This window comes from Xenopus laevis, chromosome 6S (assembly GCF_017654675.1).
Source record: "Xenopus laevis strain J_2021 chromosome 6S, Xenopus_laevis_v10.1, whole genome shotgun sequence".
NCBI lineage: Eukaryota > Metazoa > Chordata > Amphibia > Anura > Pipidae > Xenopus > Xenopus laevis.
In genome coordinates, this window is record NC_054382.1 from 21,230,404 (window position 1) to 21,243,200 (window position 12,797).

A 12,797-nucleotide genomic window follows, 5' to 3' on the forward strand; every position below is an offset into this window, starting at 1 on the left:
TGACTTTAATGTGCATCAAATTTCGCTGAAAATTCCCGAATTTTCCTGCGAAGCAAAACGCAAGAAATTCGCCCATTACTAATCCAGAGAACATAAAGGGATAAACAAACACTGCTCAAAGGCAATTAGATGTACAAATAATTCAGTTGAAACTGTTTAATTACTGCAATGTTTAATAAATCTACAGTTCATAGGACAATTGCATTTTCTTTCATAATGCAAAAAATAACCCCAAAAAAGTTTTTAGGTGGAGATTATTTGTAAAGCATGGCGTTTTTTGCTCAATGCATAACACATCTTCCGTGAGTTCAATTCTAGCCAGGGAGAAATCTGAAATTCTCCTCAAGTCTGTGTGGGTTTCCTCCTGTGTTCTCTGGTTTCTTCCCAAAAACATGCAGGTTAATTGGCTCCTGATAAAATTGACCATAGTGATGGCGAATTTATTCGGCAGGCGTGAAAATTCGTGTCAAAAATTCGCCGGCGTCAAAAAATTATTTTTTCGAAAAAACGGGCGGTGGCGTAAAAAAAAACGGGCGCCAGTGTCAAAAACGAGATGCCGCCGCCGTTTCGCGAATTTTTCGCCGTTTCGCGAATTCCGTGCGAAATTCGCAAATTTTTCAGCGAAACGGCGCAAATTCGCCCATTTGACCATAGTTTGTGTGTGATTGTGATAGGGACCTTAGATTGTAAACTTCACTGGGGCAGGGACTGATGTAGAATCTCTTTAAAGTACTGTGGAAATGTGTTGGCATTAAGAAGAAGAAGAATAAGTTACATCTGCTGGCTAAGAATTGGTACTGCCTATTTATTTTTATTGAATAATAATTATAATTGACATATATAGGGGCATATTTATAAAAAATATGTAATGCAATAATTTATAGTAAAGGCTAGTATAAATAAATGACATATGTTTAAAGCTCTGTTACACAGTAATTAATACTACTCAGCCCAATTACAGAAATAAACCATTAAAATCCACGAGTTGCCTGTTTCGAAAGTCGTGTATTTTTGTGCCAGACTAAAGCCATGATTTTATTTCACTCTAGACCTGGTGTAACCCACTGAGATTCAGGTGGAAAATCATTACAAGTGGGAAAAGTTGTGCAAAGTGCATTTTATTGTATTTGCATGTATTTATTTATTTAGTACCACAATTTTACACAATGCTTTACAAAGTGCAAACACAGACAGAGGTATAGTTATATTAAGTTATATACATCTAATATACATCTACGCTTAAGAGTTTAGAGATTTCAATACACGGTTGGAATGAGGTCCGTGCCCATAGAGCTTACGTTCCATTAAACAGTGTGTAAAAAGATATGGCATTCATTGATAGGTATCATAGGTATTGGATCTGTTATTTGTAATGCTTGCGACCTGGGGGTTTCCAGATAAGGGATCTTTCTGTAACTTAGATCATTGCACATTAAGGTGAGTATTTTACTAAAACTCAACTTATTCTCATTATAATTAAAAAAAAAAATTGACCAAACTCCTAAACCCAAATCCCCTTAATTTTATCAATAAATCTTCATGAAAAATTGGTGCGTCAATACGAATTTTGACGGTCAGATTATCAAACGAAAACCAGCCCAAAACCCTCGAAGATCTTGAAGGCAAGAAACTAGTGATGGGCGAATTTGTCCCGTTTTGCTTTGGGGAAAAATTCCCAAATTTGCAGTGAAATTCACTAAATGGTGAAAAATTCGGGAAACGCAAGTTTTGACGCTGGAGTCAATTTGCTGGTGTCAAAATTGTCGCCAGCGACAATTCCGAAGCCGGTGACAATGTGATGCGCACCTATTTTATCCAATTGCATTAAAGTCAACTGGCGTGCGGTAAATTGTCGCCGGTGTCAAAAAAATGTGATGTCTGCGAAAAGTTTCCTTGGCAATTTCGCTGATTTATTCGCCGTCAGCGAAATGCAGAAATTTGCCACCCATTCGCGCTTGACAAATGAATTTGCCCATCACTACAAGAAACATCTTCAAATTATAAAAGGGACATCTGCCATTGACTTTTACATGATTTCGACAGGTTTTAGCAGGAGTATTTTTGGATACAGATTTTTAGCAGCTTTGAAAAATAATTAAAGTTTTTCCCCTTTAAATACTCAACCAGAAAAATTTGAGGCTTAATAAAAAAGCCCCTAAGCTTAATTAAATACATCAAATAGGATTGTTTTGTTGCCAATATGGACGGCTGCAACTTAGTTGCCTTGTACCAAATACAAGGTACTGTTATATTATTACAAAAAAGAGAATAATTTTTTAAAAATTAGAATTATTTTCTTAAAATTGAGTCTATGGGAGAGGCCTTTCTGTAATTCTGAGCTTGCTGGATATCAGGTTACTGGATAAGGAATCTCATACCTGGTTTATTATCACTGCCATCTAGTGGCCAATGTAGCCTATAAAACATTCATATTATAACTTCCATTCAAATTGTGGTTTATAGAATGTGTAAGACTCAAATTAGCAAATTGTGTTCTCACTGTATGATGTTTATATTCTCCACTGTACAGATATTTTTTTTTTTAGAAAAGTCCTGGTTAAGTTTATACTTTTTTTTAACAAATGTTTTACCATATATATTATATAAAATCTTAATCCAAAATCCAAGGGGCACACACCAGCCTTGGTGCTAGGAAAAAAACGTTGTTTGGGGACCCAGAACGCAGGGTCAAGTTACATGTTATGCAGAATGCTTGGGACCTGGTTTTTTTTTTAGATAATGAATCTTTCTGTAATTTGGATCTTCACACCTTAAGTCTGTTAGAAAATCATGTAAACATTAAATGATACTGTCATGGGATAAAAAAATTTTTTCAAAATGAATCAGTTAATAGTGCTGCTCCAGCAGAATTCTGCACTGAAATCCATTTCTCAAAAGAGCAAACAGATTTTTTTTATATTCAATTTTGAAATCTGACATGGGGCTAGACATTTTGTCAATTTCCCAGCTGCCCCAAGTCATGTGACTTGTGCTCTGATAATCTTCAATCACTCTTTACTGCTGTACTGCAAGTTGGAGTGATATTACCCCCCTCCCTTTCCCCCCCCCCCCCCCAGCAGCCAAACAAAAGAACAATGGGAAGGTAACCAGATAACAGCTCCCTAACACAAGATAACAGCTGCCTGGTAGATCTAAGAACAACACTCAATAGTAAAAACCCACTGAGACACATTCAGTTACATTGAGAAGGAAAAACAGCAGCCTGCCAGAAAGCATTTCTCTCCTGAAGTGCAGGCACAAGTCACATGACTGGGGGCAGCTGGGAAATTGACAAAATGTCTAGCCCCATGTCAGATTTCAAAATTGAATATAAAAAAATCTGTTTGCTCTTTTGAGAAATGGATTTCAGTGCAGAATTCTGCTGGAGCAGCACTATTAACTGATTCATTTTGAAAAATTTTTTTTTTCCCATGACAGTATCCCTTTAAGTAAACCCAATATGCTGATTTTGCTTGGATTGGATTGCTTATGGATAGGTGGAGGAAATAAGTTTAATTTTTTAAAGAGTCAGGTTGCGCCCCTGGCTTCTTTGAAAGTACAAAGTCTTGTTGTAGCAATAGGTCACCCAGATTTCTATCCCTTTTAAAAATAATCATTGCTGGATCGGAGGACCCAAAAGGTCATCAATGTAGTATTTATATCGAAATAAGTGGTCGGATAGCTGTGGGTTTCCTCAGACACCTATGACTAAGTACCGGAGGGTATGAAACGCATAAGGTGGGCCATGAGCTTTTGGGAGAATCCTAGTGAGCCTATAGACATTCTTCATACATCTTATCCTAACTAACATCAACATGGGCCTCCAGCTCATCAGTTTGGGAATTAGTGGCACAAGCAATATAGGACTGTCCAACTTTGGCCTTTTTAGTCATGGTGAAGACTTGCATAATTTTGAACCAACTTTTGTTTGGTTTAGAGTGATTGAAATTGTAGCTCTGAAATACCTTGATGCTGTAATTGCTCAACACTGCCAGTGACCCATCAAGATTGCACAAAGGTGCTCAATCAGTGACTTACAGAGGACAACACAACCCCAGCAAGTGAAAAGCATTTATTTGTTAGAAAAACATAGTAAATGAAACATTTTGGATGTAACCATATCCCTATTCAGACATGATGACTCAGTAGGTAGCTTCTGCCTTGCAGTGCTGGGGTCCTGAGTCTTATTACAGCCAGTGCATCTGCATGGGGTTTTGTATTCTTTCCCACTGTGCCCATATAGGTTTACTTCTACACTCCAAAAAACATACAGCCAAGTTCATTGGCTCCCAATACGTGATAGGGACCTATGATTATAAACTCTTCTGGGACAGGGGCTGATGTAAATGATGTATAATCTCTTGCAGAAATGTGTCAGCAGTATATTAATGCAAAGAAATTCTTAAACTCCTCAGGCGTCACATTTACCCATTCATCTACTGCCTTTACACTAATCTGTGATAGCATTCCAACTTTGTATGTTTAGTGCTGCCATCTTGAAGCAATATATACAATAACAAAAGAAAAGGGAACGTGTACAACTGCATACACAATTGTCATATATCTGGACTGTTGTTTTTATTATTGTTTCTCTTTTCTCACTGTATGCTTCTGTGATTACACCATCTCTAACTAATGAAAGTGGTCAACATCCCATAACTGAAATCGGGGAGGTTTCTGACCATGGCAATGCCCTAAACATACCCAGCTACACCCAGACCATGCTCAGTTTCCCATCTCTCTTGACGCAGATGGCTTGCAAAATTTTGGGCTGCAAATGGGGGGTGTTAAAACCAGGGACGATCCTGCCCAATTTGCCGCCTAAGGCGGCCTTAGTTTTTGCCGCCCCCCCCGTCTCTCAACTTCATCGCCGGACGGGTCCACGTCGCTAGTGCAGAGAGCGCAATTGCGTTCTCTGCACTAGAAGAGCCGAATTTCCCAGTTAAAAAACAGAAATTCGGCTCTTAGTTACCAGGAGGGGCATTTTTGCCACCCCTGGCAACCAGGGGGGTGCTGCTGCCTGAGGCGAGTGCCTCAAGTCGCCTCATTGGTGGAGCGCCCCTGGTTAAAACGTAGTTTATGATGAAGTGTTGTGAGAACACGAAACGCATAAAGCTGTTATCCTTACTTGTACTTCAATAAAGACCTTTTTTTATTACAACTGCCTGGAGGATCGCTCTTGAGTGACTACCCTAAAAAACAAAATGGTAAAGTCCGCTCCCTTTTGCTGAAGGCTCGGGGCAGAGCACTCGTATACGTGGTGAGTCACTTGATAATGTTTTGGAGGTGTTAAAACTGTGTTAAAGCTTTGGCCCAGTTACAGACATGGCTTTATTGTTTATCAGGTTTTAGCTTTTGGAATAACGATGCATATAATGGAGAATTAGAAGTTCAGCAGGCCATAGATCAATCTAAGAGCAAATACCCCTTTTTGAATCAATGCAAACCCAAAACAACTGCAAAAAAAGACACAAATTCTAAGTACAACATTTTTAAACAATTCTTTCACGTCCTGGTGAATGAAATCCTAAAAAGAGGGAACTTACATGTGACATAAAACACACAGAGAACATATGATCACAATTTTACACTGTAGCCCACCGGTCTTCTCTCTAAAACTGAATTTTATGCTCATAAAATGCCAGCAATAACAGGCAAAACCATCCAAGTAGCAGTCCTAGGTTTTGTAGAAAAAACATCAGCCAGGGCCGTTGTGTTTGAACATGAATCATCTCAGGGAGCTGGAAAAAAAACACACGTATTGTTATTAAATTTAACATGGAAAGAGTTAAGTATGTTTTTAATAATATACACTAATAATGAGATAAAATAGGTATTACGATAAAGGAGATGGTTATAAATAGTAACATAGCTTGCAGCAGTGTTGGAGGGGACCTCCTAGGCCTCACCAGAGGACCTGATGTCCCACTGCTAAATTGACTATAAGTAAAACTTGGTCTATATAATAATGAACTGATGGAAATTATCCTACCAAGGTGCCCACACTGTGGCCTGAACCACTGGAGATTCCCTTGTACCTTAGCAAGCCAGTCCACCCACAGTGTAGTTGTGGAACAGGCCGGGGTCAAAACCAATCCGGAAACCGGAAGCAAAAGAGTAATCAAGGACACCTGCTGGGGTCAAAGTCAGAATCCAGAAGAGTAGTAAACAAGCAAAGGTCGGTTCAGGCAGCAATACAGGAGTAGTCAAAGAACAAGCAGGGGTCAAGGAACAGAGAAACAGCAGGATTTTAGGGGAACGGCATGCTGCCCAACCACACCCACGTTGGTTCAAAAACACTGGGAATGCGCTGGAGATATAATCATTTTTTACATTTCCCGTGCGCAAATCCCCATTGCTCCAGTCCCCCTGGAGGAGACAGGGGCGCGAACGGTAGTGAGCCTAGGGGTGCCCACTATGTAAATCCGGCCCTGAAAACAGAGAGCAGCCCATATAACCAATGAGATGGTTCTTCCTCAAGGTCAAGGTGATAATGACCAAGGCTAGAACAGAATCCATTCAAGTCAGGGGGCTCCCGGGGGAATCTGCATAGACAGAATTTTATTCTTTCTCAATACCCTGCCAATAAATTCAGTTAAAATACTTTTAGTAAATACTGCGATTTTCTTACCATTTCAACAAGCGACAGATATAAGAACATCCCGGCTGTGACAGCAAATATCCATATCTGAACATCAGGATTGGCTGAAACAGAGAGGCCTATATAAAGACCTGCAAAGGCGGTTAATGCACTTATGAAATTCATTAGAAAGGCAACTTTTGCAGAGAGTCCTGTATTCAATAACACAGCAAAGTCACCTGAAAGGTAAAGAATAACAAAATATTTTATATAGTGATAGAAAGATTTACAGTTTTTTATTTAAAATAAACATACACTATAATGAACAGGAAAATATCAAAGTACAATAGCACATATTAAAATAATACATTCTGCTATTCTTACAAAGGCATTCATTAATGTTTTTGTAATGCCCATAAAAAGATAAAAACTGATGGTTTTTATGAAACCTCTTGAATGAGAGAGAGAGAGAGAGAGAGAGAGAGAGAGAGAGAGAGAGAGAGAGAGAGAGAGAGAGAGAGAGAGAGAGAGAGAGGTCAGGAAAGAATCATTTGATCCTTAACATAACGGGCACATGTTAAAGGATTGATGATATTAGCTGATATGGAGATGCCAGACAGGGTAATGTTGGCTGAAGAGTGATTTACATGAAAATGAAAGTTTACCTTAGAATAATTAAGCTATTGATATTCTGAGACAATTTGCAGGGTTTTTTGTTTAATTGTTCTTAATGATTTACTTTTCGAATGTACCTTTCCGCAGTTTAAATTATTTTGCTTATTTTTGTTTGTTTGTTTATTAATTACCGTTTTTAACCCTTCTGTTTCACCCTTTTTAAAATTTCTTTTTGAAAATGCTGTCAGCAAACACCTTGGTCCTTCTATGGTCATAGAGGTTATGTAAAGCAGAATAAGTCTAGACAAAGAACCGCATGGCCTATGGAAATGCCATAACACAGCCTTACAAAAGAGATCACTAGGAAACTAGAACATACCCATTTCGTGAGGAATTTCATGGCACAGAATGGCAATTGTACTGGCAATCCCGGTCTCAGTTGAGGATGAAAAGGCTGACCCAATCACCATTCCATCTGCAAAGTTATGAAGGCTGTCCCCCACCAGAATCATTATGGCAAGTAAACTTATTCCTTTGCCTAAAACAGAAAAATATAACTGCATTGTGTAGCATCATTGCATTTTCCAAATATATATCAGTTAACATCTAATTTCTTTTTAAATGTCAATTCAACTTTCATTCTCACTAAATTATTTCTCAGGAAAATACAGTTATAACTTATGAACAAAGAAAAATTTTGGAAGTACCGTATTTACTTGAGTATAAGCCGATCCGAGTATAAGCCGAGGTACCTAATTTTACCTAGGAAAACTTATTGACTCTAGTATAAGCCTAGACACAACTACAGCCCTGTCTCCCAGCAGCGCACATTCCGCCAAAGAGACCCCCCAGCGATCAACCGGACTTCTTTGCAAAGTTGATGCTGACAGAGAATTGCCAAACGGATTACTGTGTGCATTGTCCCACTGTCCCACTACCATGTGCAGAGGGAGCTGTGTGATATTGCCATCACTGTTAATACTTCATAGAACCAACAGAGGGCGCTGTGTGATATTGCAGTCACTGTTAATCTTTCATATAACCAACAGAGGGCGCTGTGTGATATTGCAGTCACTGTTAATCCTTCATACAACCAACAGAGGGTGCTGTGTGATATTGCAGTCACTGTTATTCTTTCATATAACCAACAGAGGGCCCTGTGTGATATTGCAGTCACTGTTAATCTTTCATATAACCAACAGAGGGTGATGTGTGATATTGCAGTCTCTCCCCAAGTGAACTGTTGGTATAGGAATGATTAAAAGTGACTGCAATCTCAGCTACTGCCCGCTGACCCGAGTATAAGCCGAGGTAGACTTTTTCAGCATATTTTGGATGCTGAAAAACTCGGCTTATACTTGAGTATATATGGTAGTTACATCTTATCAGCATATGCATTTACTTATCTTGGGCTTATATTTATTCCACATTTAGATTACTGCCCCCCCCCCAGCCAATATCTTTTGGCTATAAAGAGAATAATACTTGCTCCAGGATTAAGACTTTTGTGTAGCATTTAAGTGGCGCATGAATGTTTTCATGATGAATGAGGTACAGAATAAATCTATACAGTTATGATTTGTTGGAACCTGGGAAGGCAAGGTTGAATTGGATGACCCCGCTTATATCATAGTTAACACGTATTATTCATGGCTGTTTCAGGCTACTTACTTTTCTTTCTTTCTTTAAGACTAACAGGTAAAGTTTCTGGGATGGAAACTTCAGAATGCTCACAGTCATCTGGATTTCTCTTTTAAAGAACAAATAAAACCAAATAGAGTGAGAAAGTGTGCAGTAGTTGAGAAAATTGTAATACTGTATATTTTTATACATTTTCAACAATCAAAGTGTAATGATTATGTTTATTTTAACTTTTACTACTCCCCTTTCCATCCTCTGATATACAGTAGACATTGCTAATATAAGATCATATAATTAACTCTGTATAAAAAAGCTCTTTTCTTTCCCTAGCTGCCACCTTTAGGCTACTGTCTAATGGCACTGTCTAATGGCACACAATGCATTTTTTCTCTGGTGTAGCTTTGCTAGTTAGAAAACATGATGTGCAAACACAACTGCACGCCAGGGTGGATTTTGGCCAGAAAATGCATCTACATCAGAAGAGAAAATGCATTGTTTACCAGTTGGCTTAGGAGGAATTTATTACTCAGGGAATGTTATTACTCAGGGTGTCCAGTTAGATCCGTAATCTCAGTTGCTATCAAAGACCAAGGAAGTGGGATAAACTGTAATCTTAAAGTCTTGAATTTCACCATTTCACATTGGTTTTTACCAAACTGCAAAAAGTATATCTGTATATTGCATTTCATTTTAAAAGATAGAAAGAATGCATGAACATTTGAACATTAGCCCTATTAGACAAGGCAGTATGCATTAGGTCTTCGTTATTGGTTTTGCATAGTTTTTCAGTTATTTTGTTTTTTGTGTTCAGCAGCTCTCCAGTTTGGTATTTAAGCAGCTATCTGGTTGCTAGGGTCTTGTTTTTTTCTAGCAACCAGGCAGTGGTTTGAATAAGAATCTAGAATAAGTATAGAAGGAATAGGAAGATAGCAACAATAAGAAGAAATTACAATAACTGTACAACTGAAGACTCACAGGGTAATAGTTTTTGCTCATTGCAGCAAGTGACTCCCATTTAAAAGCTGCAAAGAGGTGGAGGAGTAAGGTAAATAACTATACATAATAAATAATGAAAACCAATTGCAAAGCTGCTCACAATAGGCAATTCTATAATGTACTAAAAGTTACCTTAACAATATACAACCCCTTTAATAAACCATATGTTGAAAGCAGATGTATATTGCATCCTGGCTTTGTCTCTAAACTATTATTTACTAGCATGTTATGTCAACTCACACCAACTGAAGAGTTATTTTTTGGAACAAATAGCAAACACAAGGGGGCACATTTACTAAGGGTCGAATATCGAGGGTTAATTAACCCTCGGTATTCGATCCTCGAAGTAGAATCCTTCGACTTCGAATATCGAAGTCGAAGGATTTACCACAAATCGAACGATTCGAAGGATTTTAATCCATCGTTCGAAGGATTTTCCTTCGATCAAGAAAAGCTTAGAAACCTTATGGGGAAGGTCCCCATAGGCTAACATTGAAGCTCAGTAGGTTTAAAGTGGCGAAGTAGGTAGGGATGTAGCGAACGTCGGAAAAAAAGTTCGCGAACATATTCGCGAACTTGCGCAAAAACGCGAGCGGTTCGCGAACGGTTCGCGAACCCCATAGACTTCAATGGGAAGGCGAACTTTAACATCTAAAAAAAAAATTTCTGGCCAGAAAAATGATTTTAAAGTTGTTTAAAGGGTGCAACGACCTGGACAGTGGCATGCCAGAGGGGGATCAAGGGCAAAAATGTATCTGAAAAATCTGCCTGTGTGTGCTTGGAAGAGATAGTGTAGGGGGAGAGCTGTTAGTGATTTCAGGGACAGATGATAGTAAGTTTGCTGGCTAGTAATCTGCTTGATACTGCTCTGTATTGGAGGGACAGAAGTCTGCAGGGATTTGAGGGACATTTTAGCTTAGGTAGCTTTGCTGGCTAGTAATCTACTGTTCTCTTTAAACAACTGCCATACGTTGACCTTGTAGGCATTGTTTGCCCAGTTTTTTTGGACGCAGCCACTGAAGCACAGTTGCCAGAAAAAATATGCCATATAAATGCTGAAAATAGTCATTTTTCGCCATACGTTGACCTTGTAGACATTGTTTGCCCAGTTTTTTTGGTTGCAGCCACTGAAGCACAGTTGCCAGAAAAAATATACCATATAAATGCTGAAAATAGTCATTTTTCGCCATACGTTGACCTTGTAGACATTGTTTGCCCAGTTTTTTTGGTTGCAGCCACTGAAGCACAGTTGCCAGAAAAAATATGCCATATAAATGCTGAAAATAGTCATTTTTTGCCATACGTTGACCTTGTAGGCATTGTTTGCCCAGTTTTTTTGGTCGCAGCCACTGAAGCACAGTTGCCAGAAAAAATATGCCATATAAATGCTGAAAATAGTAATTTTTTGCCATATACGTTGAGTCAACGTATGGCAAAAAATGACTATTTTCAGCATTTATATGGCATATTTTTTCTGGCCTCTGTGCTTCAGTGGCTGCGGCCAAAAAAACTGGGCAAACAATGCCTACAAGGTCAACGTCGTTGACCTTGTAGGCATTGTTTGCCCAGTTTTTTTGGCCGCAGCCACTGAAGCACAGAGGCCAGAAAAAATATGCCATATAAATGCTGAAAATAGTCATTTTTTGCCATACGTTGACTCAACGTATATGGCAAAAAATGACTATTTTCAGCATTTATATGGCATATTTTTTCTGGCCTCTGTGCTTCAGTGGCTGCGGCCAAAAAAACTGGGCAAACAATGCCTACAAGGTCAACGTCGTTGACCTTGTAGGCATTGTTTGCCCAGTTTTTTTGGCCGCAGCCACTGAAGCACAGAGGCCAGAAAAAATATGCCATATAAATGCTGAAAATAGTCATTTTTTTGGTCGCAGCCACTGAAGCACAGTTGCCAGAAAAATTATGCCATATAAATGCTGAAAATATGCATTTTTTTGGTTGCAGCCACTGAAGCACAGAGGCCAGAAAAATTATGCCATATAAATGCTGAAAATATGCATTTTTTTGGTTGCAGCCACTGAAGCACAGAGGCCAGAAAAATTATGCCATATAAATGCTGAAAATATAAATTTTTTTGGTTGCAGCCACTGAAGCACAGAGGCCAGAAAAATTATGCCATATAAATGCTGAAAATATGCATTTTTTTGGTTGCAGCCACTGAAGCACAGAGGCCAGAAAAATTATGCCATATAAATGCAGAAAATATGCATTTTTTTGGACGCAGCCACTGAAGCACAGTTGCCAGAAAAAATATGCCATATAAATGCTGAAAATAGTCATTTTTTGCCATACGTTGACCTTGTAGACATTGTTTGCCCAGTTTTTTTGGTTGCAGCCACTGAAGCACAGAGGCCAGAAAAAATTAAACCAGTAGGGTTTGCACCCTAGTTTGTAACGGTGGCGGAGGGAGGAGGAGGACGCTAAAGGACAGCTGTGTGTGGAGTCATGAGGCTTGAAGAGAAGGACAGCTGCATAGAAGTCAGAACAAGTCTTCCGGCGTGCAGTAACCCTCCGAGATCCACCCCTCATTCATTTTAATAAAGGTCAGGTAATCGACACTTTTGTGACCTAGGCGAGTTCTCTTCTCAGTTACAATCCCTCCTGCTGCACTGAAGGTCCTTTCTGAGAGCACACTTGAGGCTGGGCAAGACAAGAGGTTCATGGCAAATTGTGACAGCTCTGGCCACAGATCAAGCCTGCGCACCCAGTAGTCCAGGGGTTCATCGCTCCTCAGAGTGTCGATATCTGCAGTTAATGCCAGGTAGTCCGCTACCTGCCGGTCGAGGCGTTCTTTGAGGGTGGATCCAGAAGGGTTGTGGCGCTGCCTTGGACAGAAAAACATTTGCATGTCTGACGTTACAGACTGGCCAAAGGGCTTTGTCCTTGCAGGTGTGCTCGTGGCAGGATTACTGGCACCTCTGCCCCTGGAATGTTGATGAGTTCCTGA

The 12,797-nt window shown here is 39.3% G+C and overlaps 1 protein-coding gene across 1 annotated transcript in view; it reads right to left on the reverse strand.

Annotated features, from left to right (window-relative positions):
* Positions 1-5,313: 5,313 nt before the first annotated feature.
* slc39a12.S (solute carrier family 39 (zinc transporter), member 12 S homeolog) overlaps positions 5,314-12,797 on the reverse strand; it is a 28,178-nt gene continuing 20,694 nt past the window's right edge. The window contains exons 9-12 of the mRNA XM_018269121.2: positions 8,867-8,945; positions 7,575-7,733; positions 6,632-6,819; positions 5,314-5,741 (exon numbers count right to left, since the gene is read on the reverse strand). Coding sequence (XP_018124610.1) covers positions 5,613-5,741; positions 6,632-6,819; positions 7,575-7,733; positions 8,867-8,945 — 555 coding nt within the window. The 3' untranslated portion in view covers positions 5,314-5,612. The remainder of the gene's footprint in view (positions 5,742-6,631; positions 6,820-7,574; positions 7,734-8,866; positions 8,946-12,797) is intronic.